Source organism: Nannobrachium achirus (assembly GCF_963921795.1).
Source record: "Nannobrachium achirus genome assembly, chromosome: 3".
Classification (NCBI taxonomy): Eukaryota; Metazoa; Chordata; class Actinopteri; order Myctophiformes; family Myctophidae; genus Nannobrachium; species Nannobrachium achirus.
In genome coordinates this window covers 53,211,821-53,238,299 of record NC_137812.1, presented here as the reverse complement: position 1 = coordinate 53,238,299, position 26,479 = coordinate 53,211,821, and the positions used below count along the sequence as shown (strand labels likewise).

The 26,479-nt window shown below is 41.2% G+C and overlaps 3 protein-coding genes across 6 annotated transcripts in view; 2 read left to right on the top strand and 1 right to left on the bottom strand.

The window, feature by feature from the left end:
- The first annotated feature begins 498 nt into the window (after window positions 1–498).
- Window positions 499–10,525, top strand: cyp2u1 (cytochrome P450, family 2, subfamily U, polypeptide 1). Of its 3 annotated transcripts, none has more exons than XM_080721143.1 (5): window positions 499–1,030; window positions 4,676–5,257; window positions 5,790–5,951; window positions 6,905–7,072; window positions 7,435–10,525. In XM_080721143.1, the coding sequence occupies exons 1-5, from the start codon at window positions 589–591 to the stop codon at window positions 7,626–7,628; spliced, it is 1,548 nt and encodes a 515-aa protein (XP_080577269.1). In that variant the 5' UTR covers window positions 499–588; the 3' UTR covers window positions 7,629–10,525. The 3 variants fall into 3 exon arrangements, with proteins under 3 accessions (XP_080577269.1, XP_080577268.1, XP_080577270.1); XM_080721142.1 differs by having other exon boundaries at window positions 4,676–5,326; XM_080721144.1 differs by having other exon boundaries at window positions 4,676–5,326; window positions 6,905–7,092; window positions 7,435–7,625.
- Window positions 10,526–11,637: 1,112 nt separating this feature from the next.
- hadh (hydroxyacyl-CoA dehydrogenase) lies at window positions 11,638–16,794 on the top strand. The gene is made up of 8 exons (XM_080721539.1): window positions 11,638–11,794; window positions 12,035–12,163; window positions 12,993–13,150; window positions 14,224–14,350; window positions 14,645–14,734; window positions 14,829–14,901; window positions 15,305–15,421; window positions 16,337–16,794. Exons 1-8 carry the CDS (start codon window positions 11,678–11,680, stop codon window positions 16,453–16,455), a joined length of 930 nt encoding a protein of 309 aa, XP_080577665.1. The 5' UTR covers window positions 11,638–11,677; the 3' UTR covers window positions 16,456–16,794.
- Window positions 16,795–19,472: 2,678 nt separating this feature from the next.
- The window catches only part of lef1 (lymphoid enhancer-binding factor 1), a gene marked incomplete at both ends in the record, with an annotated part of 69,446 nt that continues 62,439 nt past the window's right edge, over window positions 19,473–26,479 (bottom strand). For both annotated transcript variants that reach the window (XM_080721391.1, XM_080721392.1), the window contains one exon: window positions 19,473–19,558. In XM_080721391.1, the coding sequence (XP_080577517.1) occupies window positions 19,473–19,558 (86 nt within the window). The remainder of the gene's footprint in view (window positions 19,559–26,479) is intronic.

The window sequence follows — 26,479 nt, the reverse complement described above, 5'->3', positions numbered from 1 at the left end:
CGTGGTATTTTGGCAGAAGTATAGGCTACTCTGTTTTATCTATGAAACAGCATTTACCATTACTTAATGTGTATGTTAAAGTTAGAAATGTCAGTGGCCCAGGCCTCATATGCCAATGCCATGATTAATGGCAATACATGTTATTGAATAATTGCTCTGTTGGATGTGGTGTTTTTTCTGTGCTCACAATTCCAAGCCACTCTAACATGGAATTATTTCAGCTTTTAATATTTATTGTGGAAATGGGACAGTGATTTTACTGATTAATGCTAATAACATTTGGCTGGGGACCTCCTGCAACCTCCTCGACGACCCCTGGGGGTCCCCGAACCCCACTATGAGAACCATCGCCTACGTCATGGCGTATGGATCATCCCATTTGTTGACGTCGGTCGTGGCACAAACCAATCAAGCACGCCACAGCTCTATCCGCCAATAGACATGAAGTAAACAATAACATGTCAAAGTTTGCACAACACAGTACAGGAAGAACGCGACCCGGGGGTGCATAATCACCACGTCCTTGCCTGATTAACAGAATATGGCACAACTAAATTCATAATTGAGTTGCTCATTGGTACCAAAAGCATGCTTTTGCTATTATGGATCGAGGAACTACGACCTGTCCCGCTATTGCACGTAAGCTTTTTATTATTGGGTGTATTCTGGACTGTCTATTATTCGATGTACATCTACAAAAAACGACACTGTCTTGCAAACATCCCCCCCGGTCCGAAACCATGGCCGATCGTGGGCAACTTTGGTGGGTTTCTCGTCCCTTCCTTCGTCTGGAAGAGGTTTCGAGGTCGACAGGAGGAGCCCAACAACAAGTCAACACCATCGTCTCCTCAGGTGATTCTGATGGAACAGGCCAAAGTGTACGGTAACGTGTACAGCATTTTTGTGGGCAGTCAGTTGGTCGTTGTGCTGAACGGCTATGAAGTCATCAAGGATGCTCTGTCCAACCACGCAGATGTGTTTTCAGACCGGCCGGATATCCCAGCCATCACCATCATGACCAAACGTAAAGGTAAGCGACTATAGAAGCGGTTTAACGTTTCACCGACGTGGTCGATTTATTTATAACCTCCTCAGTTAGTGCAACTGTGCAGTCCAGACTGGGCCTAAAGGGGATGCAAGTTCACAAAGATCAATGTAAATAGAGTTGACAGACCGAAGTGGAAGCATTCAGATCTTTGCATACAGTAAATGTAAAACATACTGTAAATGTCCCGCATGGAAATTTGTATATGGGTCAGTGACGTGACGCCCCAAAAAATGTGTTTTTAAAAAAACTTTAAATTGCAGGCATAAAAGTTATTTACTTTTGTTCTACTCACTCTCAACCTTATGGAAATACATTTTGTTTTTAGATATTTTATTGGAATCAGACTTTATTCAGCAGTTTGTTGTACTTGTGCCTAAAATCGTCATATGGTGTGACATGAAAATAATTGTTCATAAAATGAAAATGGAGTACATCTTTCTTAAGTTACTCACTTTATCAAAGTCCTTTATCATAACTAACCAGTGATCCACTATAGTTTTTTGAAAATTAATTATATCTGTATATTTTTGGAGCTGTGTGGAACACAAGCTCCCCTATACGTGGCCGTGTGTGTAGGTATGTGGGTATGTGGGTATGTGGGTATGTGGGTGGGTGGGTGGGTCTGTGGGTCTGTATGTAGCCTGTATGTAGTAACCCTGGGTGACCAGAGAGGTGCTGTTGAGTCTAGCCTGCCCTGAGCATCAACTGCAATACACACACACACACACACACACACACACACACACACACACACACACACACACACACACAGCTCCACTTCGAACAGAGGTTCGATTTTTTTCACTCTGTGTGAGGCCCATGTTCATGATCTTACAACATATTTTAAATGTATTCTGTCAAAACTTTCTCTAAAATTACACAAATATTTGTGACTCTTCCTGATAATATTCTCTATGTAATCCATAAACATTTTTTTGGTTTAATCATTAATAAAGGTATGATTTTTCACTATTTGGAATGTCACACCAAATGATTTAGTGTCACACCGTATGATCATATCTTCATGTGTCAAAGCAAACTGTGTTTTAACCTACCTATTAGTGAGTACTGAACTTTACTGATTGATTAAACAATTACCCAGGATAACATGGCCTTAATATTTCTGAACAGGATATTATTGTAGGCCAGGGCTTTAACATGGGATAAGAAAGAATTGTAGTAGTAGATGGATGATGAGGATGTGCACAGGAATGCTACGCACACCTAAGTCTTCTGCCGGCCCACGGCAGAAGGATCCTAAAGAGACAATAAGGCGCATAGCCACACTTGGAGCCAAGGCAACATTTTATTAACACCAATTAGTGGAAACAGAACTCAGCATTCAGGTAAATTGTTTTTTTCCGAAGTCTCCTGAACTTGAACACAGCATTTTGTGTTGAACAAATGTAATTAGGAATCATGACATTACACCACATCTCCACTAGCTAAAGAGTGCTGGGTTGCGCAACTCCGAAAATAGCTGATCTACAAGCTCTCGCAGCACAACGTGTTGAGAGCTTGTAGATCAGCTATTTTCGCTAGTTTTGTCTCGGGTCCTACCTTAACACTGTCCACTGTCCAGTCCAGTGAGTGAAAGTACAAAAGTATTAGATCAGATTAGATTATACATTTAGACTGTATTGTACATCAGCCAGTCGTATTTGGTGAGGGTAGCAAACCGGCTGCCTTGTTGCGGTTCTGCTATGCCACAGACAACCTCCTGCTCTTCGTAGAAAATGCAGTCTCGCCCCTTTGGCTCCTCTCTCCTTGCTGGGTCATTGTTTAGTTTCTCCCTGTACTTTCTCGTTCTCTCAGCACTTGTCATTTTCCAGCTGACAAAAGAAAATGGAATGTATAGTTTAAGACAAAGAGAAAATATTGTTTAGATTGAAACAATATGTTAAGGTTTCTGTGAAGGGGTTTCTGCTCTGTCTGATGAATTTGAAGTATCACTGAATGAAGCTAAATTACATTTTATTTAAAAATGTTTAAAACAAATGTTTAAATGTACAAAAGAAACATGGAACTTTGTTATTTATTGTTATATCTGTAGTTAAATACAGTATAAATCATATAGTGTGACAATCAAGTCATATGGCGTGACAAGCAGACATGTCACACCATTATGATTAAGTGTCACACCATATTACGTTTTCTGCATTTAGGTTTACCTTGAGGCTACTATGTACACATTAGCATGCTAACAGCATGCTAGCTATAACAAAGCAACCTAGATCTACATGGAAATATGACCAAAACTTCAAATAACTTAAGCTTTTTTTAATGAAAAGGTGTCACACCAACAGACATCCAAAGTGGTGAGTTTGTCAAAGTTTCAACAAGATGGCATTTCATGAAAATGTTAAAATCATAACTCACCTCAGACACCTGTCTTGCAGTTGTGCTGGGAGTGCTGAATAGCCTTACAGAAGAAGGACCTCTCTAGCCAATAGGTGTCCAAATAATTGCCTGTTTAATTTGTCCAAACTAGTGTCACACCAAATGATTTTGGTTTGGGGGACAAAATGTTTTTGATCAGAAATGACTGAAAACATTATTATTTGACTTTGAAAAGATATAGGCTCACAAATAGACATTTTTTTTAGCCTAAATTCATTTTCAAATGATTTTTAGCAATTCTTTTTCTTAGTTTTATTCAAGTTACCACTTTGAGAAACAAGGTCAGGACAGTCACACCATATGAGTTTTGCCATGTTTGGTTGAAAATTCTGAAGAAATGAGGAATGAAATGTTTTAATCTTGAGTAAGTTCACATAAAGCTTAATGTCCTGCACAATATTCAGAAGGTTTTTGACAAATATATTTTTTATTTATACATGTTTGACACCGAGGACAGCGAAAACGTTACGTCACGTCACCCACCCACATATTAAGTAAAAGTACATCAACAACTGACATTTGAAATGTGACAAAACTACATTGCTTAAATGTTAACATCAATAGGCAAACATGTTGGAACCCACTGGATTCATCTTTAACCATGTGTTGTATTTTAAAGCTTGTTATATTATCTGAAAATTCTATATCTGAAAAGTAACGTAGCTGTTAAATAAAATAATGTAGGCTATTGTTGTAAAAAAAAAAAAAAAAAGAAAAGTAGTCTACAAGATTTCCCTTCAAAATGTAGTGGAGTCTTAAATATAAAGTAAAAAATATTTGAAATACTCAAGCAAAGTATGACAAAATATGAATTGTTCTTATGTAGGCTACTTTAAAAAAAGTATTTTAATTTCCAGTTCCACCACTGCAAATTTAGAATTTAGGCATTTAGCAGAATGCTAAATGCCAGAGCGATTTACAGTAAGCAGGTAAATACAAGGTAATAATACATCAAATGCATAGAAATAGTCATCTAGGATCATAGGTAAACCAAATAGAACCCTGTATTGGCCTTTAACTGCCTAAAGACTGCAGAGAGCTAGCCTGGCATAGCCAGCCTATATACGTACTAATGCAGCTAACTAACTGCAGTATATAACCTAGTTTTAACATGAGTGGATTGTCAAGCTGAGCTAGGCTAGCAGAGAGCTACTGTAAGTAATCAGACAAACCATTACCATCTAAATTAAACTAAATCTAATTTCCCTTTTTGCTTTGGACCTTAAGGTATAGTCTTTGCACCATATGGTCCGGTGTGGAGAAAGCAGCGCAAGTTCTGCCACAGCACTCTTCGAACCTTCGGCCTGGGAAAGCTGAGCTTAGAACCCTGTGTCCTGGAGGGCTTGGCTGTTGTCAAAGAGGAACTGCTGAGACTCAGTGAGGAGTCAGGGGGCTGCGGAGTCGACCCCAGCCCTCTGGTTAGCAACGCTGTGTCCAATGTCATTTGCTCGTTAAGTCTGGGTCAGCGCTTCCACCACGAGGACCGTGAGTTCCGAACATTGCTGGACCTAATGGCACGTGGGCTGGAGATCAGCGTCAACAGCCCCGCAGTGCTCATCAATGTTTTCCCGCCACTGTACCATCTGCCCTGTGGGGTTTTCAAGGAGCTCCGGCAGGTAGAAGGCGACATAACAGTGTTTCTGAAGAGGATTATTGCCAGGCATAGGGAAACGTTGGATCCTGCTAACCCCAGAGATCTTATAGATATGTACTTGATAGAGATGTTGGCTCAGCAAGCCAATGGAGCGATGGACAGCAGTTTTTCAGAAGACTACCTCTTTTATATAATAAGTGATTTCTTCATCGCAGGTACTGACACCACCGCTAATTCATTCCTGTGGATCCTGCTCTATATGGTTTTATACCCGGATGTACAAGGTAATTAGTAGCGATAGGCCCATTCAGTTCATCCTCGTTTGCATGCTAGTTCTAAAACTGTTATAGATCCCTTTTAGGTAGGATGTAACGATTCACTCAACCCACAATTCAAAACTAGATAATACCAGTGATCTGTTATAACTGAGTTTCCAAGAAGTCCCTTTGAATTTGAAATCAAACCAAAACAAACACATGGTTTAGCTGCTTTGTTTCAGCAGCTCCTTCCTATTGTGTGCCGGACATCTGAAACATCGAACAGTAGGAGCATTTTATTCACTTTAATATAAACTGTACACACACGGTGCACTGCTGCATTCACAACTTTCGGGGTCGTCGGAGGGGTAATACCCCTTATGATAATGGGGTTATAAAAAGAAAAGAGATGAATGAATAAAAGTAGTAAGCTGGTACTCCCTGGTGGTTGGTTGCTTACTGTGTTTAATTCTAACTGTTGTAATTCCAGAGAAGGTCCAGGCAGAGATTGACAAAGTGGTGGGGAGAGATCGGGGCCCTTCGCTCACTGACAAGGGCAATCTGCCCTTCACTGAGGCCACCATCATGGAGGTACAGAGGATGACGGTAGTGGTTCCACTGGCTATTCCTCACATGGCCTCGGAGACCATAGGTAAGATTTAACCTACCTCTAATGTTGACTGGACATGCTCCTTTCCTGCAACTTCCTACATGAACATCATAAAGGTCCATACCGTTGTCATACATGTCATTGTCTAATGTCTATTCACAGCGTTGGCTATCTATCATACATAAACACAGAAAATGTTTCTGTTAATGGTGTGGTGACTGGTGAACACTAGATGGAGGTATCCCACCTAAGAATGGACACTGGTTGGGTGGTAATGGGAGGAGTGTAGGAAGTTACTTGAGGAAGTGGTTGTACCTGTGTGCCTCAGTGAATTGTTAAAAAATTAAATATCAGAGACTCCATACTTTGTCTGTTTGTCTCATTTCACAATGGACACATTTTTGTTTACATTTTCTCTGTCATAATTACATTACCGAACTTACCTGAATTATTCAGTCAATGTTGGCAAAAATATTTCATGTTTAATAAATCATGAGTTCTATTTGTAAATAGATATTTGCTGCTAGCAACCCAGTTAATATTTTCATCTACAGTATTTATTTATACCTCTGTCATTTGTGTGTTTATTTTCTTCAATACCATTGTGCCTTATAGAGGAAAACCACACATTTTCAATATTGGAACTGTTCCCCACTTACTCCCACAAAAAAGATTCTATGTTCTATGTTGATTTTGGAGTTTGTATTGTACACCAAGATTACATCACACTGGTGTACTTTACAATAAAAAAAACCAAAATGAATCCTCCAGTTCTAGGCAACAAAGAACTTTTTTTAAAACTTTCAACTCCTCTAAGGGTATATTAATGACATAGCTCAATATTGAAAATGGGTGGGTTTCCCCTTTAAGAACAATACAGAGCTGAAGTTGTAAGCAACAATGTAGTGTAGTCTATAATTACAGTGATCACTTGTGTCTGATTAGTTCAAGCAATGCCCGTGTTAATTTATTTTCCAATATTTGTATTTTGTAAGCTTTCAGAGGCTACACCATTCCCAAGGGGACGGTCATTATCCCCAACTTGTGGTCTGTGCACAGAGATCCAACTATGTGGGAGAACCCAGACGATTTCAACCCTGCACGCTTTCTGGACGATGAAGGGAGGTTGCAGAGGAAAGAGAGCTTCATGCCATTTGGGATTGGTATGTCATACTGTGCACAAGTACATGAATACATTAGTATTATTGGGTACAGTTACATTTGAGGCATATAGTGACAATATAATCCATGGTCACGACGAGTACAACAGCAGAATGGGGTTTGGGTCCTTGATCAACAACATAATAGCCAATTATGGATACGAGGATTAACCTAGTTCTTTGGCAACGTTCCTATTATAGTAGAAATATGATGCTATAAAGTGGGATATGTACTTGATGCTGTTTTACAGTATGTTCTTGTATCTTATCTTGATTGTGTATTTATTGTATGCATCTGTATGTAATTATACCACAGTAGAAGTAAATAGTGGACAATAAACATTGTATTCTATTCTGTCCCTCAGGTCGCAGGGTTTGTATGGGAGAACAGCTGGCTAAGATGGAGCTGTTTCTGATGTTCACCACCCTGATGCAAGCCTTCACCTTCAAGCTGCCAGAGGGGCAGGATCCTCCCCCAATGCATGGTCGGTTTGGCCTGACCTTGGCTCCCTGCCCGTTCACAGTGTGTGTCACCCCTCGTACCCGAGGCTTTCAATAGGGGAAATCGTTTTGATATTCCTGTTTTAGGAAAGACTATCTGATTTTAGGAGAGCTCGGAAGGTGTCCCAAATGGGGTCCTACTGTGACCCTGTTCCCAGCTTGACAACAAGCTTATTAAAAAGGTATACCAGTAGGACCCCTAAGGGCAAGAAGCGACCTCGCCCTAAAGGGCCAGGTCGCGCTGAAATATCAGAGCTTCTTAATACGGCACAGTTAAGAAGCAGGAGTGAAACGATTAATATGGCTGGTCGAGTCATCATTGTGATGTCAGAACAGGTCAGCTATATCCATATCTGAAGTCTGTGAGGTCAGATGTAGAGGTATTGGCCAGTATATATAATATCAATTTTAGTTTAACGGTATATTAAAAAAAAGAAGAAAAAAAAAACACCAGCAACTACCGTAAGTAACATAGGATGGGTCAACAAGCTCAATATGACTAGTAAAGGCGAGATACAGTCTCAAAAACGTGTTATGCACATCAAACAATAATGCTAAATATAACAGGGCCCCTAAGGGGCGGGCCCTCAGCTCTCCCCAGCAAGGTGGCCCACTTTTCCTTGCTCCATCCCTCCAATCTCATGCTCTCATACAGCCTACACTCTGTACTGCTGCCGCCAACACTCATCCTCAACCCAGCTCTCATTCCAGCAACTCTTTTTGAATGAGTAGCTCATGAATGTAAATAACTGGAGTTCGGGAGGAAGGACTACACTTGACCACGTCATGCCTTAACCACTCCCACCCACCAATTCCAAGTTCCACAAATAATGATAGGAACTACTCCCATTTAATACTTCAGCCTTTCCTATCCCTACTCAACCCTGTCTCATACATACATACATACAGTATCTACCTTGTGAACTGCCTCATTAATCTATTTAAAGTAATCAAGTTGTGGTCCTGGCCTCATGAAAACAATATTGCATAATCATGATTTCCATTTTGCGGCTTAATGTTGTAAAACCGTGATTTTATTCATTCTCCAAGGAGAATGAATCCTTCTGTCTTTCAGGCCCCGTTCAGATGACATCGCTCTGTAGAGAAATTGTCATTTTGTATCCAGCGTTCATAATTATGAAACCGCATCAGCGCATGAAATGATGTAGTGTTCATTTCATTTCGCTAGGTGGCGGTGACGCAATTCAATTCACTTAAATTCAAAGCTTTATTGGCATGAGAAAACATATGTTTAGAAAGCAAGTTTCAATGGGGAACATAGCCTATACAGTTGGAGGTGGTACAGCATTGTGTAAACAGAGCTATGTCACATTGTTTCGTTATGTACAGTATAGGGTATGAAGCTTTTTGGAAGAAATATCAGCATTTCTATTTTCCTTTTCTTTTTTGATGCAAGGATAGACGATTCTACTTCCTTGTTTACCATCCCCCAATGGTTACGTGGCTGCAGTAGGCTGTATGCGAGCCATGACATCACGTGTTGTCGTTTCTTTCCCACTGTTCACACGGTGACGCGAGGGGAGACCGCTTTTCCACCCAAAATTTCCGGTCTTACTTCGTTCTGTTTTCAACCCCTGAAAATGCAGTTGTCGTCTGAACGGAAGGCATTTCTGACTTTTCATTTTGCGGAATTCTCGTTGCAACGTCGTCGTGTAAACGACCCCTTAGTAAGCACTTGTAGGAAGCTTCAAAAATACATTTCCAACTTTGAGGCAGGAGTATTAAAAATACTCCTGCCTCGTACTTTTTTTAAATTTTATTTCACAATTACTGTGAAAAGTTTCACGTATAAGGGCTCAGGCCATATTAAGCGCTTCAGAGTGGCATACGTGGCTGACAATTCTCAAAAGTATGCAAATTTGGTCCTACTTTTAGGCATAGGAGCATGATATCAATATATCGTAAGGGTTCTTGGAAAGAGCTGCTATCTACATCTCTATTTAGGACATGTTGCATGGGAAAGCTTGACAACAACAAGCGTATAACCTATCGTTTTGATAGAAATGTAATATTTGTAATAACTGATCGTGATCTTGTACAGCAGGGTTGATGTTTTTGTAAGTGTCAATATGATGTTTTATTGGATGGTGTGAAGAATCCCACACTGAGATAGGAAGGAATATTTTAGTCCTAGTCATATTTTTATTACGATTTCTTGGAGTGATTCTGAGATGTTTGATGAATATGGGCCCTGAACCCATCTCCACATCCATCGGGCTCATAGAGGCATTATAAAAGGCCATGATATACCATTCATTTTGGCCAAAGATATGAGAAAAGAAAACTGACCAAAACAATCATCAATAATTGACATTAATAATTGCGTGATAAAATATAAAGTAACATAATCATGATTATCATTTTAGCTAAACAGTCATGGAGTTCTAATGGCACATACACAACAAACTGAGTTGTCTTTACTACTACAGAGATACTACGTTGGTTGAAAGCGTTCTTTTGTTTACAGCACGCTCTCTACAGTCGGCTGATGGCGCTGTATTGCGTGTTGTGTGCCTACGTGAGAGGAAATTAGAGTAAATAACTCAGACAGCAACCACTAGCACTGCCCTGTTTTGTGAAAGACTTCTGAACGTCTGAATTCTTTCTTCCACAGTTCCACATGTTGACAGAACTAGTCACTCAGGTTAAACAAGGGTAAGCCCCCATGAGTGACACGTCACTACCACCGACATGCTACAACCAATTGTCAGCCACAGACGCTTATCAAAGGCCAGACAGTCTGCCGATATGAATAGGGCTAGAGGCCGTAGACAAAACAAATCATTTATTTGTGAATTTCAGTGAGTGTGGTGCTTAGTCACCCTGTTTGTACCTCACCTACTCTGAAGAGTAGGTAGATAAGAAGGAATTTGTTTGGGAGTACAGAATACTGTATATGGAATTAAGTGCTGTTATTTTACCTAATACTTGAAAGAAAACAAGCAAATGTTATATATATATATATATATATATATTTTTATTTTTTTTATCGTATTCAATCATTTTATTGACACAGAACATAATATATCATTTCCGAATGAATTTATAATGGAATGAATTATGTTGACTGTGATTAACCAATCTGTAGCTATCATTTCAAGTCTCACTTCAATATTTATTAATGGTCAGATTTGGTTATTGTCAGGCTGTCAATAAAACATTTCATACCCTGCATCCTGAGTCTTGAACTTCATTTAACCTGTTTAACCATTCTCTTACATTCTGAATACACTAATAATGATCTTGCTGTGTATTTGAATATTGCAGTAATAGAAGAATTATCTGATTTGAGAAAGTGAACAGTAGTTACTTAACAACAAAATGATATGCCTGTTGTCTCTTTACACCTTTCACCTACTACAGTACAAAAGTGTGTCAGGGGTCATAGAAGTGTCTTCTGTATGATCATATGGTTTGAGAACACTGACCTTCTTGTAGGCTAGATCCCATTGTTCGAGGGGATGCGGATTTTATATGGCTTGTTAGTTGCCAGGCAACCTCTTAATACATGTTCCATACAAAAGTATAACTTTTACAATATTATAATAATACAAATACAGTTTATTACTAAACTACACCCAAAACATAATCAACACCACCAGTAATATGTAGGCTATTAAACATTTTAAGGCCCACTAGTCAGTGGAATACACAGGACCACAATGGAAACAAGCCCCTAGGGATTGCTTATGGATTATGTTATCCATTTATCAATCATTGTAAGCCGTACCTCTGTACAATTTGCAAACTGTTAAAGTATTCAATAAAATAAATAGGCTAGGCTATATATAAAAAATGGACGCCTCGCTTACCATCCTTTATGTTTCATTATTACTTGAAAGTGAAGGTAGATAGTATTCATTAAATAGTCATCTCTCTGCCAGATCTACAATACGGTCAACTCTATCAATGAATTAAATATAAAACTGTAATTGCGTGGCTCCTAAGTTTACAGACAACTGGCCTATCAAGCATAACCGGCCGTCCTCCCAGGCGATGGGATCCACTCCTTATGGTCGTCGTATGTTGCACACTGCACACAGTTTTTAGACTGTCAGACAGAACGTCCACATTGCTTTTTAAATCATGGCGTTTGTCACTCACCATATCTCCAGAGGGTTCTCCTGTTCAGCCGCCAGAAATATGGTTATAAAGAACATTACCATTATTGGAGGTGGACAAATGGGTGCGGGAATTGCTCAGGTAATGTAATGTTTGCCAGTGTGGAATTTGCTGCAGTGCTAACGTTAACTAGCTAAACATTAGCAGCTGCTAATGCGAAGTCTTGAACTCCCAAGTTTAGCAAGTTGTGATTGTAATTCATCATTCATTCATTAGTTCTTCATGCACACCAACACATCTATGGGTATTTTAAAAAGTCAGGATGTTCTGATTTTAGAGATTGCCAAATGAATTGAGCTTTGATGCGTTTTTTTTTGACAGGTTGCTGCAGCGACTGGCCACACGGTGACGCTGGTAGACCAGCAGGAAGACATCCTGAAGAAATCAGTGGCAGGAATCGAGGGAAGTCTGAAGAGAGTTGTGAAGAAGAAGTTTGCTGATAAGCCAGAGGTTAGATATGGTCACTCAACACTGAGGAGGAGTGAAAAATAAAAAAGAAGAAAGTTATACAAGTTGTGATATGTAAAGGGGGTGTTTTTTTTCTTTTCTTTTCTTAATAACAATGTTCAGATTTCCCCCATATGTTCAAAGTCAATGGTTAAATCCTAGAATTACTTTTTCATCTCCATCCCCTTGCAGTTATTTGATCTGTCAGCTTACTAATGGCAGGAAAGGAATTGTTGTACTGTACAGTATAGAGAAAACCATCTATCACCATACCCGTCCCTCACCTTGTATCGCTATTTTCTTTTAACACAATTGAGCCTTTATATATCAATTATTATTTTATTTTTTCTTTAACATACTAGATACATAGTTTTCATATACCCCACTAATGTTTACTAGTAGGGCTGTCACGATATGACATTTTACATGACGATTAATTGTCACTCAAATAATTGGCGATTAACGATTTATTTGTGTTTTTGTCGTTGATAATTACATTTCTGTTTGGCTTTTAGGCTTTGAAGTTGTACATGGTAGATATGACACATAACCTAAATATACAAAGAAATTACTGACATATTTGACAACTTACTACTTAAAAAATAACTTTGATAGTGGAAATAGCCGATCTACAAGCTCACAACGCGTCGCATCTTGAGCTTGTAGATCTGCTATTTCCACTATTTCGGACATTTTTCAACATTCACGATTATGACAAAATAATTGCGATAATGTCAAATAATCACGATTAGACGATTATGTAATAATTGTGACAGCCCTATTTACTAGTGTGATAGATAATGAGAACCACTTTGTCTGTGGTTTGTTTCAGGCAGGCACAGCGTTCATCCAGAAGGTAATGAAGAATGTGTCCATTTCAACAGACGCTGCATCTGCAGTTCAAAGTACAGACCTGGTGCTGGAAGCCATTGTAGAAAACCTCAAAATCAAACAGGATCTGTTTGGTGGGCTGGACAAAGTGGCCCCATCGTAAGCACTGTCTCCCGTTTTTATTACATTCATTAACCCATTTAGGCCTAGAATTAGAAGGATTCAAAAGACACTTATAGAATCGGGTCAAAATTCTAATGTTAACGACTTTTCAAAAATAGCAGATCTACGAGCTCGCAGCGCGGCACTCGGTGCCGCGCTGTGAGCTTGTATATCTGCTATTTTTCAATAGTTAAAGCATAAAATAATGATACACAAAATGTGTACCCGTTCTAAATGGGTTAAACAAATGTTGTTTTTTTTGTACTCCCTGTAAAAAAGGAAGGCCACTGATGAATATAGTAGGAGAAGAATATAGGGAACTGGTGTAATCATAAATGCAGATCAACTTCCTGAGACAATCCTCTCCCTGCTTGTTTAGTTTAATCACAATTTACCTTATTAGTTTGCTGGATCAATAAATGTGGTCAGCACAACTTTCATATTTACGCAACATATGAAAGTTAATGTTCACCTAAATGTGGTAGCAACCATGTTGGATTGCTAGGACTAAATCCCGACAGTGCCATGTGCCATTGGCTCATTTACATTGTTAATCTGCCTGTAAATGTGGTGAATATGTCTTTAGAATGTCACACAAAATCCCCAGACATTATTAGACTGTTTTTTTCATTTCATGTGTTCTATTGTTAGCCGTTCTTCATAATCAATGCAGTACAGTCAATGTTGAAGATGAGAAGGCCTCACTAGAGGCTGACACTTCTCACATCATTCTGTGTCTCGTGGGAACAGAAGATCGCCTCGTCTCATCTCCTATCCCTTGGATCTGCTGTCATTTTTGTGTAAACTGGACAGCTCGTTGCTATTTCTGTTCTAACTTTACGTAAAAAAAAAAACAGCATCAATTTTAGAATACATTTTGGACTTCAAATGGCAATTCTGATCTGTTGTGCAAAAGAATCTTCATGGTGAGACTATGATGGTGGCCTTCAGATAGCAGACTGAAATAGAAAGCATTAAGAGGCAGAAATCTATTGATGTTATGAACCGCTGTCCCTTGTGATTGATGTATATTGTGTGTGTATTTCACTGGTCCTTTCCTTTTTTTTTAGTCACACCATCTTTGCCAGTAACACATCATCTCTGCCTATCACTGACATCGCTAGTGCCACCAGTAGACTTGACAGGTTTGGTGGCCTGCACTTCTTCAACCCTGTCCCGGTGATGAAGCTTGTAGAGGTACTGTAGGCCAATATATTGGCGTTTTCACAGCTTTTGTGGCTCTGCTCAGTTTGTATAGATGACACCTAGAAGAACCGACATCAATAGTTGTTAAAATGACTAGAGGATTTCTATGACTAACCATGCATAACTCTGTTCTGTCAACAGAAAGTTTTATTTCGAATTATAGTCTGTCTCTGCATAAGACACGACAAACTCAATATTAAAAGTTGGATGATTTATTTCAGCTGCAGACAAAAACTGAATCACTTATCTCTGAGTCTATTTCATCAAAGTCTGCATCTTCCACAGGTCATCGCAACTTCATCAACAAGCCAAGAAACGTTTGATTCCCTCCTGAACTTCAGTAAAGCACTTGGAAAGACACCTGTGTCCTGCAAAGTATGGTTGGCTCGATTATTCCAACACGTTCGTTAAGTGATTCTTTCAAATGGTTATTTGAATAGTTTTAACTCCTTCTCACTCTGTCTTTCAGGATACTCCTGGATTCATTGTAAATCGCCTCCTTGTTCCCTACATGATGGAGGCCATCCGCTTGAATGAGAGAGGTACAGTATGGTCTTTATAAGTGTCATGAATGTGCATGTTAGTGAAATTACTGTTATTCATAGGAGGACACAAATCCCCTTTAAAATCAAGAAGTATTGAATCTCAATCATTGTGCCACATGTCAGTCCAACATCTCATTACTCTGACTACGTGGCTATGTGTGCGGTTAGGGTTAGTAAGAGTCAGACGAACGCAACGTCTGACTCAGTAATGCGTGTCGGAACAACAACTCGCACCGTGCCATTACACACCACCGCTGTGTTGAAAATAGTAACTGAAATAAGTTATGTGTGAATTGATGAAATGCTGTATAATTGCTCTCTGCATTGCAATCTTATCTTAGAATAGAAGAGTCCTGTTCCCTGCAGCATTCCATGTCTTGTTTCCATTGTCTCCCTGCAGGTCATGGATCCAAAGAAGACATTGACATTGCTATGAAGCTTGGTGCTGGATATCCCATGGGTCCCTTTGAGCTGTTGGACTACGTAGGACTGGACACGGCCAAGTTTATCATGGATGGTGAGCAGAACCTTTTTAAAATGACCAGAATATTTGGATTTAAACCATGTTATTTTGAGTGGGCAGCTGCCAGTCGGTGGAAGAGCCTCTTGGTGTTTCACTCAGGTATGTGTGGTTATATACCTAACCCTAACCTCACAAAAACTTGGCCTAACCTTAACCTTAAGGGTCTGTGTTCAGTGTCACTGAGGCTTTTCCCTAAATGCCCGAGTTGAAAATATGTCAGCTCAAGCTTCAAGCAAATAAAAATGCTGAAAAAGAACATGACAGCACAAAATAAATGTTCAGTGCCACGCCATGCTGCTGATGTGTCCAAAAACGGGGCGCTCCCACTGTAAACAATTAAAAAAAGGGAAAAAGCGTCTTGGTGAACACGGCCCCTAACCCAAAATTGCAAGCAGCAATGCGTCCATGGAACGAAACAGTAAATGGTGTAAACAAGATGTTGGTTCAGTGATAATGATACATGTGAACCTATGTGTTTATCAAGCATTTTACAATGGGACTCAGCCAGATCAGAATCAAGCCTGGAACTATCCAGTATCCACTTTAGAATACATAATCAACAAGACATACACAACATAGGATGTAGTGTACTACTGTGTAAGTCTCGTAAAGCCAGTGTTCTTGTGGTGTTTTTCTTTTTTAATTAGGTCCACCTTTAATCCATACAGTACAGTACCACTGCTGTGACAAACTTGCAAACCAATCCATGGCACTGCAGATGATCCATTAATATTACCGCCCTCAAACCAGAGAACAGTGTGTAGAAACTCAGATTCTGACATGATATTGAAGTGAGATGAAAATCAGAATCGGAATCCCAAATCCACCTAGAATTAACCACATCTCAATACTACTGTACTTGTAAAGATTCAAAGTTAAATAAACCTTAAATCCTCATGTCATTTTCAGGCTGGAGTGCCATGGACCCAGGCAACCCACTCTTTGCCCCCAGTGAGATGCTGAACAAGCTGGTGGCAGAGGGAAAATATGGCAAAAAGACTGGAGAAGGCTTCTACAAGTACAAATAACTAAGCCCTAGCAACTCTTCTAACAACACTGCTTCAAGCCTCACCCAGAGTAAATGAACACAACCTGAACATAAGTGAAGTGGGGGTCACTGGGAAACCCTGTTGAAACTCAGGAAAACAAGCTACCAGCCAAGGACTGATCAAAAAGCATGATGAAGAAAGCATTGGTTCATGATGACAACACTACTGTATGATTATTATAGCGTGCCTTCTAAAGAAAATGAACATATTTCTTCCATGGTTCTGGTTGGACCATTGTGCATTTTACTCTGTCTTGAATGTCATCTTTAAATGTGGTTTGTATCAAAGAGACTAGTAATAAATGTTTTCTTTCAAGTGCTTTATGCTGTTCTCATGCTTATAATTGTTTAATGCTGATGTCATACTTGGTGTTAAGGACATTAGTGAAGATAGAATTGTTTTAACCTACCACAGCAAATCAATACAGTTATGTATTCCTACCCATTGCCTGATTTAATCCACCCTGCAAAAGCAATGACCACTAGGTGATGGCTAGATTTTAAAATATTCATAAAATGCATACTGGACACTTTTTGGTGGCACTGCAGACATGAAATCATTTTTCTCATGTCTAATATTCACACAGTGCTTAGAGCAATATTTCCAGACAGTATTAGCTTCTATATCAATGTATCGGACATAAAGTAATGTGATTAACCTGGCAAGTGTTGTTAATCAGTGTTGTTGGTGCCACCTTGCACCACAGGGTGGTGCTGTTTTACTAGAAATACCAAGGAGCTGAAAGGCCCAATTTGGAAACGGTGCTATAAATAGAATTCCTTTGATGTTGGCCCCTTCATTAGAGATGTTATGTTTACCTCTATAAATGCAATTTTAACCTTGGGAATATTAAGTAGGTTTCGAATTAGAATCTTCTACTTACTGGACAAATGATCATTTTGATTTAAGGGACTGAGGAGGGGAGTAAAAAAAACTAAACAAGATCCCCCTCAAATGAAATGATTTCCCCCTTTGAGAAGCTTATAGACTCAAAGATGATTTAGGTTTCCTTTTCATTATCATTTGCAGTAATGCTGGATGAACGTAGCCTCGGGCACTGTGTGCTGCTGTAGTTTTAATTGCTGGTCCATTTTCTGAAGCCTTTTGAAGTTCCCCAGGAGATTAAGATATGTTATATTCAATACATTTTACTTGCCTTGTAATTTTAAAGACTGACAATAAGGGGGGCAATACTACCCTGAACCCATTTTGAATAACCGCACTATATGTAAACAAATGACAACTACAATGGTACCTATGAGGATATCATGCAGCGACTATACTGCATTCTGGAGCTGGCATTCCCCGCCTCTGCAAAACAGAACCAACGATCAAATGAGCCAATGATGCCTTTTTATTTTTCTTTAAAAAAACAAAAAAACAATGTCGAAACAGTTCAAATATGACCACTTGGGAAGCAAAGTGCTATACCAAGATCAACAGTGACCAAAAATATAACAATGAATTAAAAATAAAACAGGATTCATCAAGTAATACTAAAAAATAGAGCATTAAAACCAATAAAATGTTACAGAGATGCTTGCATGGAATAAACAACATGGCTAAAGACCACACTAGTAGCTACCAGAGTTAAAAGACAAAAAGGTCCATCGCAATAAAATGAAAAGCCTGCCAAGTGCTGGGGTTAATATATATATCTGTTTCCTTTGTCATGTGTTTAGAACAATAAAATATAGGCCTCTGAGCTATCCACTCCTGCCTTTGTTCTAATGTTGCCTGCAAAAATACCAAGAAAATTGACATATCTTGACAGATTTTTTTTTAAGTACACATACTGAGCATTATCTTACATGTGAGCAAGACTCGAGGTCACTATTTGTTACAAATAGTTATCAAAAGAAGCTTTAAAGTTTTCGAATTTTTCTGCAAGACTCTTCGACAAGAAACATGGCTTTCCTGTGTCCAAAGCTTATTTTCATATATACCACTATATATAAAAAAACAAAATATAAAAAAAAACCAATAACAATCACTGAAAATATACACCAAGAAATCAAACAAGAATTCAAGATACAAAAAAAGCATTCAAAATGTTAAATTCAGTCAAAAAAATAAGAAAAGCAAATCAAGAAATGTATCCTTTTTTTGCGCCAACTGGTCAAGATTGGAAAAACTATAATAAGCGTCTTCTTGAGGACGTTTAATTTTTAGACAAGATGAGATCCCTCCATCTTCCTTAGTGCAGTCTTTATAAAGAGGTGTTTGGTAGGGTTGAAACCCAAAAACATGGTCTCAAATCCAGTGAGAGAGAGAGCGAGAAAGGTAAGTGTGGCAATGGCGGGTGTAGAGGGGAGGGCAGAGAACGACCTAATGGACTGTACAAAAACAAAACAAGAGGAACCGAGGTGACAAAATAACTTACAATAACTTAGAGGAGTGGGGGGTGGGTATGGCTGTGGGTGGGTCGAGTGCTCACGAGGCGGAGGCAGGAAGAGGGACGTTTAAGAGTTGGTTATCGTTGTGTGCGCTTTTGTCAGAAAATGACTGAAACCGTTTCAGTGCAGTGCCTTTATAAAAGATTACAAGAATAGTCAACCGATAGAGGTGGTGGTAGGGACAGGGGCTGACAGCCAGGGGGGGCTGACAAAATGGTTCAAATTCTTGTTTGCAGTTGGGTGGGGTAGAGTGGCGGGCGGGTGACCAAACCCACGCGCTGACGTGGGTTTGGTCAGTTGGTCAAAGATCGTCACTGTTCATTTTGACAAAAAGTAATCAATGATTGTCTTGTTTCAGTTCAGAGTCTCTACAGCAGGTGCCTGCATGAGAAAGGGATGTGTGTGTGGGGGTGGGGGGGGGGGGGGGGGTCGAGAGGTTGAGCGATGTCAAACACAGTGAGAGAGGCATTCTGGGAAATGGGGACCAATAGACGACGAGGGGCAGGGACGGAATTAGAGGGGTGGGTGGATCCTCTGAGAACTGGAGGGCATAGGATTGGGGTTGTTTGGGGTGTTTTGAGGGTCTTCATGGAATAACGTTTAGCAGGCCTCCATCTCCAGCAGAGGACCCGTAGCTGCTGCCTTCGCTTTGCACGTGGTGGAGAAAGTGTTTCGCTTGCCTCCCGCTGTAGAGAGAGAGATAGAGAGAGAGCGAAAGGTCAGTTCAGTCTCACTCAGTTATGAAACACCAAATTTTTTGAAGGCAGTTATTTCGTTGAATTAGAATGAAATACAAAAAAATATTGTTTTATTTTTATTTCTTTGTCCGGTGAAAGAGACATGAAAACGAAGAAAGAAAGCGATGGTGCCAGTATGGAGAAAAATGCTTATTATATTTCTCTCAAACAAAATGAAAGGAGAAAACAGAGACAATTCAGTTGAACAGGATGAATAGAATGAAATACTAAAATATTCCCTTTCTGTTGTATGAAAGGAAAAGAGAGAAAAACTAAAACAAAGACAGTTCAGTCTTACACAGCTTACAATTAAATAATTGCATCTCAGTGCAGAGTCTGCGCACACAGTGTGTGTGTGTGTGTGTGTGTGTGTGTGTGTGTGTGTGTGTGTGTGTGTGTGTGTGCGCGCGCGCGTGCGTGTGCATGTGCGTGCGTGCGTGCATTAGCTGCTGCTGTTAAGTGTCCTGTGTCCTCAGTGCTATTGCTTTTTTAATTGTAAATAGTCATACCGATAAAACCAAAAACCATTTTGGGAGACCACTCTACCACTGTGCTGCTCCGATGTTCTGGTCGTTGTAAAGCTACTGTGCTTTTTTTGTGGGGGTTTTGTAAAATAAATACTAGAAATACTAAACGCGCACACAATCTAAAAATAGCATACCGGCGACAAAGAAATGACGATGATCTGTGCGATCACTCTACTGTACTATTTTGTGGAGAGTTTTTTCAGGTCATAGAATGGATCTGTGCTCTAGGGGTGGGGTGGTCTGCGGTGGTGGTGGTGTTGGTGGGCTGGCTGGCTGGCTGGCTGTAGGAACAGGCCCTCTACAGTACAGAGGGTTATAGGGTTAGTGACAGGATGTGGGCTGGCCCGCCTTTGATGTCCCTCAACGTAGGGTTTGCTGTGACCCAGCTGGCAGTGGCTATGCTCCCTTATGCCCCCCCCCCCCAATCTCTCTCTCTCTCTCTCTCTCTCTCTCTCTCTCTCTCTCTGAGTCATGCATCTCTCTTGTTCTCCCCCTGTTTTTCTCTTTCTTTGTGCTTTCCGTCTCTCCCTTTCTGGTCTCCCTCTTTCTACATACACCCCCCCCCCCCCCACACACACACACACATCTGTGTCTCCCTACGTACTTACTCCCTCTCATCTCTCTCGCCTGTCTCTCTCCCTCTCTTCCTCTTTCAAGGCAGTCATCCCATAGCTTCTGGTTTGACATTCAGGGCTTCCACTGCGGGTGGGCGATGATGGGAAACTCGGTGGAAAAAGTAACCTCCTTGCCCTGCGTCTTTTCTCTCTCTTTTTTAACACAGGCACAAAGCAAAGCGAATAGAGCTGAACTGTACTGGGCTGACCTGGGCTGGTTACACCACTACAGTATAAGCTGAAGCCCTATAGATTAAACACAGTTCAAAGTTACCGTCGCTAAATATGTATTAACTTTCATTTGTATGTATTACTAGTAAGACACCTCAGGGTGCCATGTGCCAATTCTTGGCCATCTAGGCATAAGGGGCCCTTTATTAATATATATCCATATCCATATATGTGTGGCGGAGAGAGTCGCAGCCCCAGCCTGAAGCCTCAAAAGTCTAGTATCTGCTCTCGTTCCATAGGGATGTCCCTTTGGAGTGATGGTTAAGATATTGGACTTTCACGCGGGAGACCCGGGTTCGAAGCCGGGTGGGGAGGTTCGGATCACCTCCGTTACATATGGACTTAATATTAACGGAAGGTAGGGTGTAAATCAGAGTAAAGCAGGCTTTTGGGCCAGTTAGGACACTCTGTGCCACATCACTGTGTACTCGGGTGGATTAATAAAGGACCCCTTATGCCCATATATGGAGATCACCAGGCATCAAACCCAGGCCCTAACTCGCCTCTGGCTTTACTAATTAACATACATATCATGCCCATATATGGGCATTACCAAATATGGGCATTCCCAGATATGTCCTTAATATTGAAGACATTGGGACAGGGATCTCCATATATGGGCATAACACGTATGTTAATTAGTAAAGCCAAGCAAGGCCTTGGCGAGTTAGGGCCTGGGTTTGATGCCTGGGGATCTCCATATATGGGCATAAGGGGTCCTTTATAAATAATAATAATAATATTAACGGAAGGTAGGGTGTAAATCAGAGTAAAGCAGGCTTTTGGGCCAGTTAGAGCCTGGGATTGATGACATCAAAAAGAAATTTCTCATGGTATACTGCGACCTTCGGTCGCAATAAGAGTGAGGAAACCTGCACACTATCACAAACTAGCATGGTGGGCACTGACAGAGTACAAGCACGAGCACATAGCATATACAGTATAAAGCCTTCTCACAGCTGACCCTGGTTCGATTCCGACCCGGGGCACTTCACTGCATATTACCCCTCCTCTCTCTCCCTCCTTGTCTGTGTCTCTGTATCTGACAGAGACATCTGATCATAAAATGCCAACACTAAATCTTAAAAAAGATAAATAAATGCTTGGATGTGAGGTTTCTTTATTATAATGGTCTTGTAACTGTAAGAGACATACGTAAGTGTAATTGACCCACAAGAGAGCATCTTGGGTGTGTACAATGCATACATATCTGATATGCAAGAAGGCATCAAAACGTGTGATTACAATAGGCAGACTGCACAGGAAGCATGCAAGACATTGAACAAACACATTAAGACAATGACTACGGAAGTGGGGAGAGCGAGTTGGAGAGTCCATCTGTTACACTAAAGCCAGATTTACTGCACATGGGGATAAATTAGATTCTTCTTTTTAAATCTATGCAGTAACAGTATTTTTTTCTTCTTTCAAATTTACAGAAATGACACTAAAAGTAACAAACGGTTGGTCACCAACACATACAGACTTTACACAGATGGAAATATATATGTAAGTTAGTAAATGAGAACCTTTATTGTAGCATGTGAATACCTGAGAAAGTGACCTGAAATTCAGGGTCCCTTGTGAAAAAGAAAAATAGCTCTTTAAACTAACAGGGAGATGGTTTGTAATAACAAAAATAGTGAACACTGAAGTGATGGAAGCAGAGGGACAGAGGTGGACAGATGCCAAAAGAACACGTACATTTTGAGGGGAGAGAGAGAGGAAGAGCAAGTGAGGTTAGTGGTATTAGTCATTGAGGACAGTTGAACTCTGTCTTGCACCTACATACCAATGTACACACACAAATTAATATGTGGCTTTGCATTGTGCACAAAGCACGTAAGCACGCTCCAAGATGCATACAAGCAGCCATACACACAGTTAACTGTGTGTGCACATACTCAACAAAACACAGACACACGCGCACATACCACCATCCAGACAGCTTTACCACATGTGGATAAAAGGGAGCAACGGCCACCTTTCCCAGAGAGAGCTGACCCCAGTCCGGCGCTGAGTGAGTGAGGGAGGGAGGGAAGGGGGAGAGGAGAGAGAGAGAACGAGAGAGAGAGAGAGAAAAGGGAGCCCCTGTCGCTTTTACCTCCACCCTCTCCCTTCTTTTCATCCTAGGATCTCAAAGCAACCTGCACCACCAGAGCTGCACACATGAAAAGACTGGGCCTTTCCTGCCAGTGTCGATTTTATATAAAGTATATATATAAAGTAGATATATATAAACTGTGTGTGTGTGTGTGTGTGTGTGTGTGTGTGTGTGTGTGTGTGTGTGTGTGTGTGTGTGTGTGTGTGTGTGTGTGTGTGTGTGTGTGTGTGCTGGTGGTGGTAGAGGGGAGGCACCAGGCCAGGGCTTCACAAGGTCCAGCCGACACACAAACACAGGGATTCAGGAGCAACTTGACCCCTTCTCTCCCCTCCCCACAGCCCTACATTAGTCCTTCTCTCCCCTCTCCGCAGCCCTACATTAGTGCTGAGGAATGCCGGCTGGGCTCTTTTTTTCTTTTCTTTTTTTTTTTGCAGGAAATGAAACGCTCCTCTGTTCCAGAGGTCCAGAGGAGGTTCAACTCCTGGCGCTCTTCCTCCGTCCCTCTCCCTCTCCCTCTCCCTCTCCCTCCCTCCTTGGCTACGATGGACGGAGAGGGAGACGGGGGAAGGAAAAAAGGGAGAGAGCAGAGCGACAGGGTCTTTTGAAGTGTGGGAGGTTAAGATAACTGGCATGGTCCTTCACGTCTCAATCGCCCGCTTTCACCTCCCGGGGCCGAATCAAAGAGCCCGCAGCTGGGCCCCACCCACACCTCCTTCCTCCCCTCTTCCTCCAACTCCCCTCCTCGTGCAGCCAGAGTTCTAGAAGGAGAGGCGGGGGTTCTTTTGGTGCCATTTGAAAAGGAAAATACAGCCGACAAATTGGTCTAAAAATAAGCCAAGTGGAGAGAGAGGTGTCTCCAACACAGACTGGGAGAGAGAGAGAGAGAGAGAGAGAGAGAGAGAGAGGAGTGAAGAGAGAGGGGGGCTTTGAGGAGAAGAGAAATTAAGAGTCCAGAAAGAAAACAGCACACTAAAAGTAGCGTAAAAATGTGACCCTGACATCACTGAATACAAAGACATTCTATACTAAGATCACCTCTTATGTTTCGGCCTGAGATCTCAGACGGACAGTGTGGCCTCATGGTTAGACTGACCACCAATCAAACATTAAACCCCTGCTACACACTCACTCACCTCAAAGTCTTTCTGGATATGGGTAAATCAGGTGAATACAATAACAAACTAGAACAAGTTCTCCTCGGAGCACAGGTGTCCGCCAGGTCAGGTAGGTTATTGTGGACCAGCAATGTTTGGAATTCACGTGATGTTTGGACAAAATCTGTATGTTTCATATAATTATTTTCTTTTTTAGTGCAAAGATCGGCCTCCTAGTGGCACTATAACCGGCCGATCTGAACATTTTTGGAGTGTGTGTTCACAGTTTCACATTGATCGGGCCAACAGTGTCGGAGATTAGCTGTTCACAGACGGAAGGACGGACGGAGCTGGGGCAAAACATAGTCTCGGAGACAATAACTGTTGCTCCAAAGCTAGTCTGGCCCATCAGTGGTCAGGTGGATAAGACCTCTGCCTCCAGATCCCCACTTGACTACCCTTTAGCTGACATGGGATCCATTCCAATCCCACAAAGCCTTCCTCCTGAACCTCCCCAATATGCCTCTCAGTTTACTAAACCATGGGTATTCAACAGGGGTCTGTGACCCATAGGGGGTCCTCAGAGTCATTGCAGGGGGGTCACCAATTAGTTGTTGTTTGACAGTTGTTGTTGTTTGTATGTATATGTCTGAAAATAGCCACGATTTATTTTATGAGATGGTCAGGAAGCTGAGAGTGATGGCAAAGATAGAAGGAACACTGTAACCCTGTAAACTAGTATTATTATCTCCAATGCCACCTCTATACATCTACATTTTGTCATCTTTCTACCATCATTCCTCTTTCTCAAGTGCCTATAATGGCTTTGAACTTTTCAAAGTAATCACGAACACCAGAGACAGACGGATGATTCTAAAAGTGTCCATAGAACCATACCTATACAGTACTTGTCTCCTCTCTTACTCAGCTTTGCTCTTTCTAGATTGTCCTTTGATTACTTTGAACTTTTCATTGGTACAGATGGCGGGCAGTGCACTTAAACTATTACCACCTACAGCATGCCTAGAAACACCCCATGCATATCTATATCTATTCTCTGAAACTGTGCAGATATGGCTGCACATGTCAGTGAGAGAGAGAGAGAGAGGGAAACATCCATTACAATTGAATCTCATCTGCTGTCATTACTACACATGTTAATTAGCTTGAGGCTATAATTACAGAAGGACAGTATTTGACTCTTCTTCTCATCTTCTAACATTCAGCAAGAACATAAAGTTTTTTCAGAATCCGCCAGTTTAAGAAGTGTTAAAAACACAAGCAGTGCTATTGAAACCTTATGTAACTCAGGTAACATGCTGCCTACCATAGTTCTTTGACAGCCCAGGAATGAGGTTACACTGAGGTAAGAAGACTGGCACGAGACTGTTCTTAATGCCACTGGATGCTACACGCTGCTGCCTGCCTTGCATGTGCAGTTTGGGGCACATCATTTATAAACAAGTCTGAAAGAGTTCATTCGGATTAACGAAGATCTCTGCAATGTAAACATAGACAATGTTAATTAAATTAATTAAACTAAATTAAACCAAATTTTATTTGACAAATTGATTTCATGTTTGCTCTCGGAGTTAACTAAACAGAGGCTTTTACTGTGAAGGAGCTGCCTGTCTGACTGGAGGGTGACAGTGTGTCTGGGTATCAAGAGAGAGACAGGAAAATGTTTGAGCCTTGCCGAAAGGGGGAGAGGGGGAAGGCAAACCTCAGGCATGTGGTGGGGGGGGGGGGCAGCAGAGGACGAGTATAGCGGAGTCTGGGGGAGAAGAGAAAGAGGGGCATAAGGGAGTCTGAGGGGATGGAGGTGGGTGGTGGTTGGAAGGAGGGGTTTGGAGGGGGGGCTCTGCCCACATCTGAGGCCTTGTCAGTGGGGGGCCACAAGAAGCCAGCTGCAGTCTGGCCAACGCACTGCTGCCCCAGCACGCCCCTGCACAGAGCAGCACTGCTACAGGCCAGGGGGTGGTGTGTGTGTGGAGGGAGGGAGGGAGGGAGGGAGGTGTTCAAAGAAGCCGCACAATGACTGCCTCCCTGCTTCAAAGAGACTCTGCCGACACGACGACTCACCAGCAGGATGGAAGGAGAGCGAGGAGGAGAGGAGGAGGTGCAGGCAAGAAGGTAGGGGGGGGGGGCAGGAAGAGGAAAGAGAGAGGAATGGGGAGAAGGAATGAATGGAAAGAGTAGAGGGGCGGAAATGGTTAAAAGGAGAAGAAGAGAGGAGGAAGACAGGAGAGATGAGAGTAGAAGAATGCAGAATGTGAGATATGGAAGGCAAAGAGAAGAGA

What these genes read in the sequence shown, in the direction of transcription:
- hadh (XM_080721539.1), top strand. Translation starts at nt 11,678, where the DNA reads ATGGCGTTTGTCACTCACCATATCTCCAGAGGGTTCTCCTGTTCAGCC. An exon ending in TGGGTGCGGGAATTGCTCAG is followed by an intron (nt 11,795 to 12,034) that starts GTAATGTAATGT and finishes TTTTTTTGACAG; the next exon opens with GTTGCTGCAGCGACTGGCCA. An exon ending in AGACACCTGTGTCCTGCAAA is followed by an intron (nt 14,735 to 14,828) that starts GTATGGTTGGCT and finishes TCTGTCTTTCAG; the next exon opens with GATACTCCTGGATTCATTGT.
- cyp2u1 (XM_080721142.1), top strand. Translation starts at nt 589, where the DNA reads ATGCTTTTGCTATTATGGATCGAGGAACTACGACCTGTCCCGCTATTG. An exon ending in TTTATACCCGGATGTACAAG is followed by an intron (nt 5,327 to 5,789) that starts GTAATTAGTAGC and finishes TTGTAATTCCAG; the next exon opens with AGAAGGTCCAGGCAGAGATT. An exon ending in CTTCATGCCATTTGGGATTG is followed by an intron (nt 7,073 to 7,434) that starts GTATGTCATACT and finishes TCTGTCCCTCAG; the next exon opens with GTCGCAGGGTTTGTATGGGA.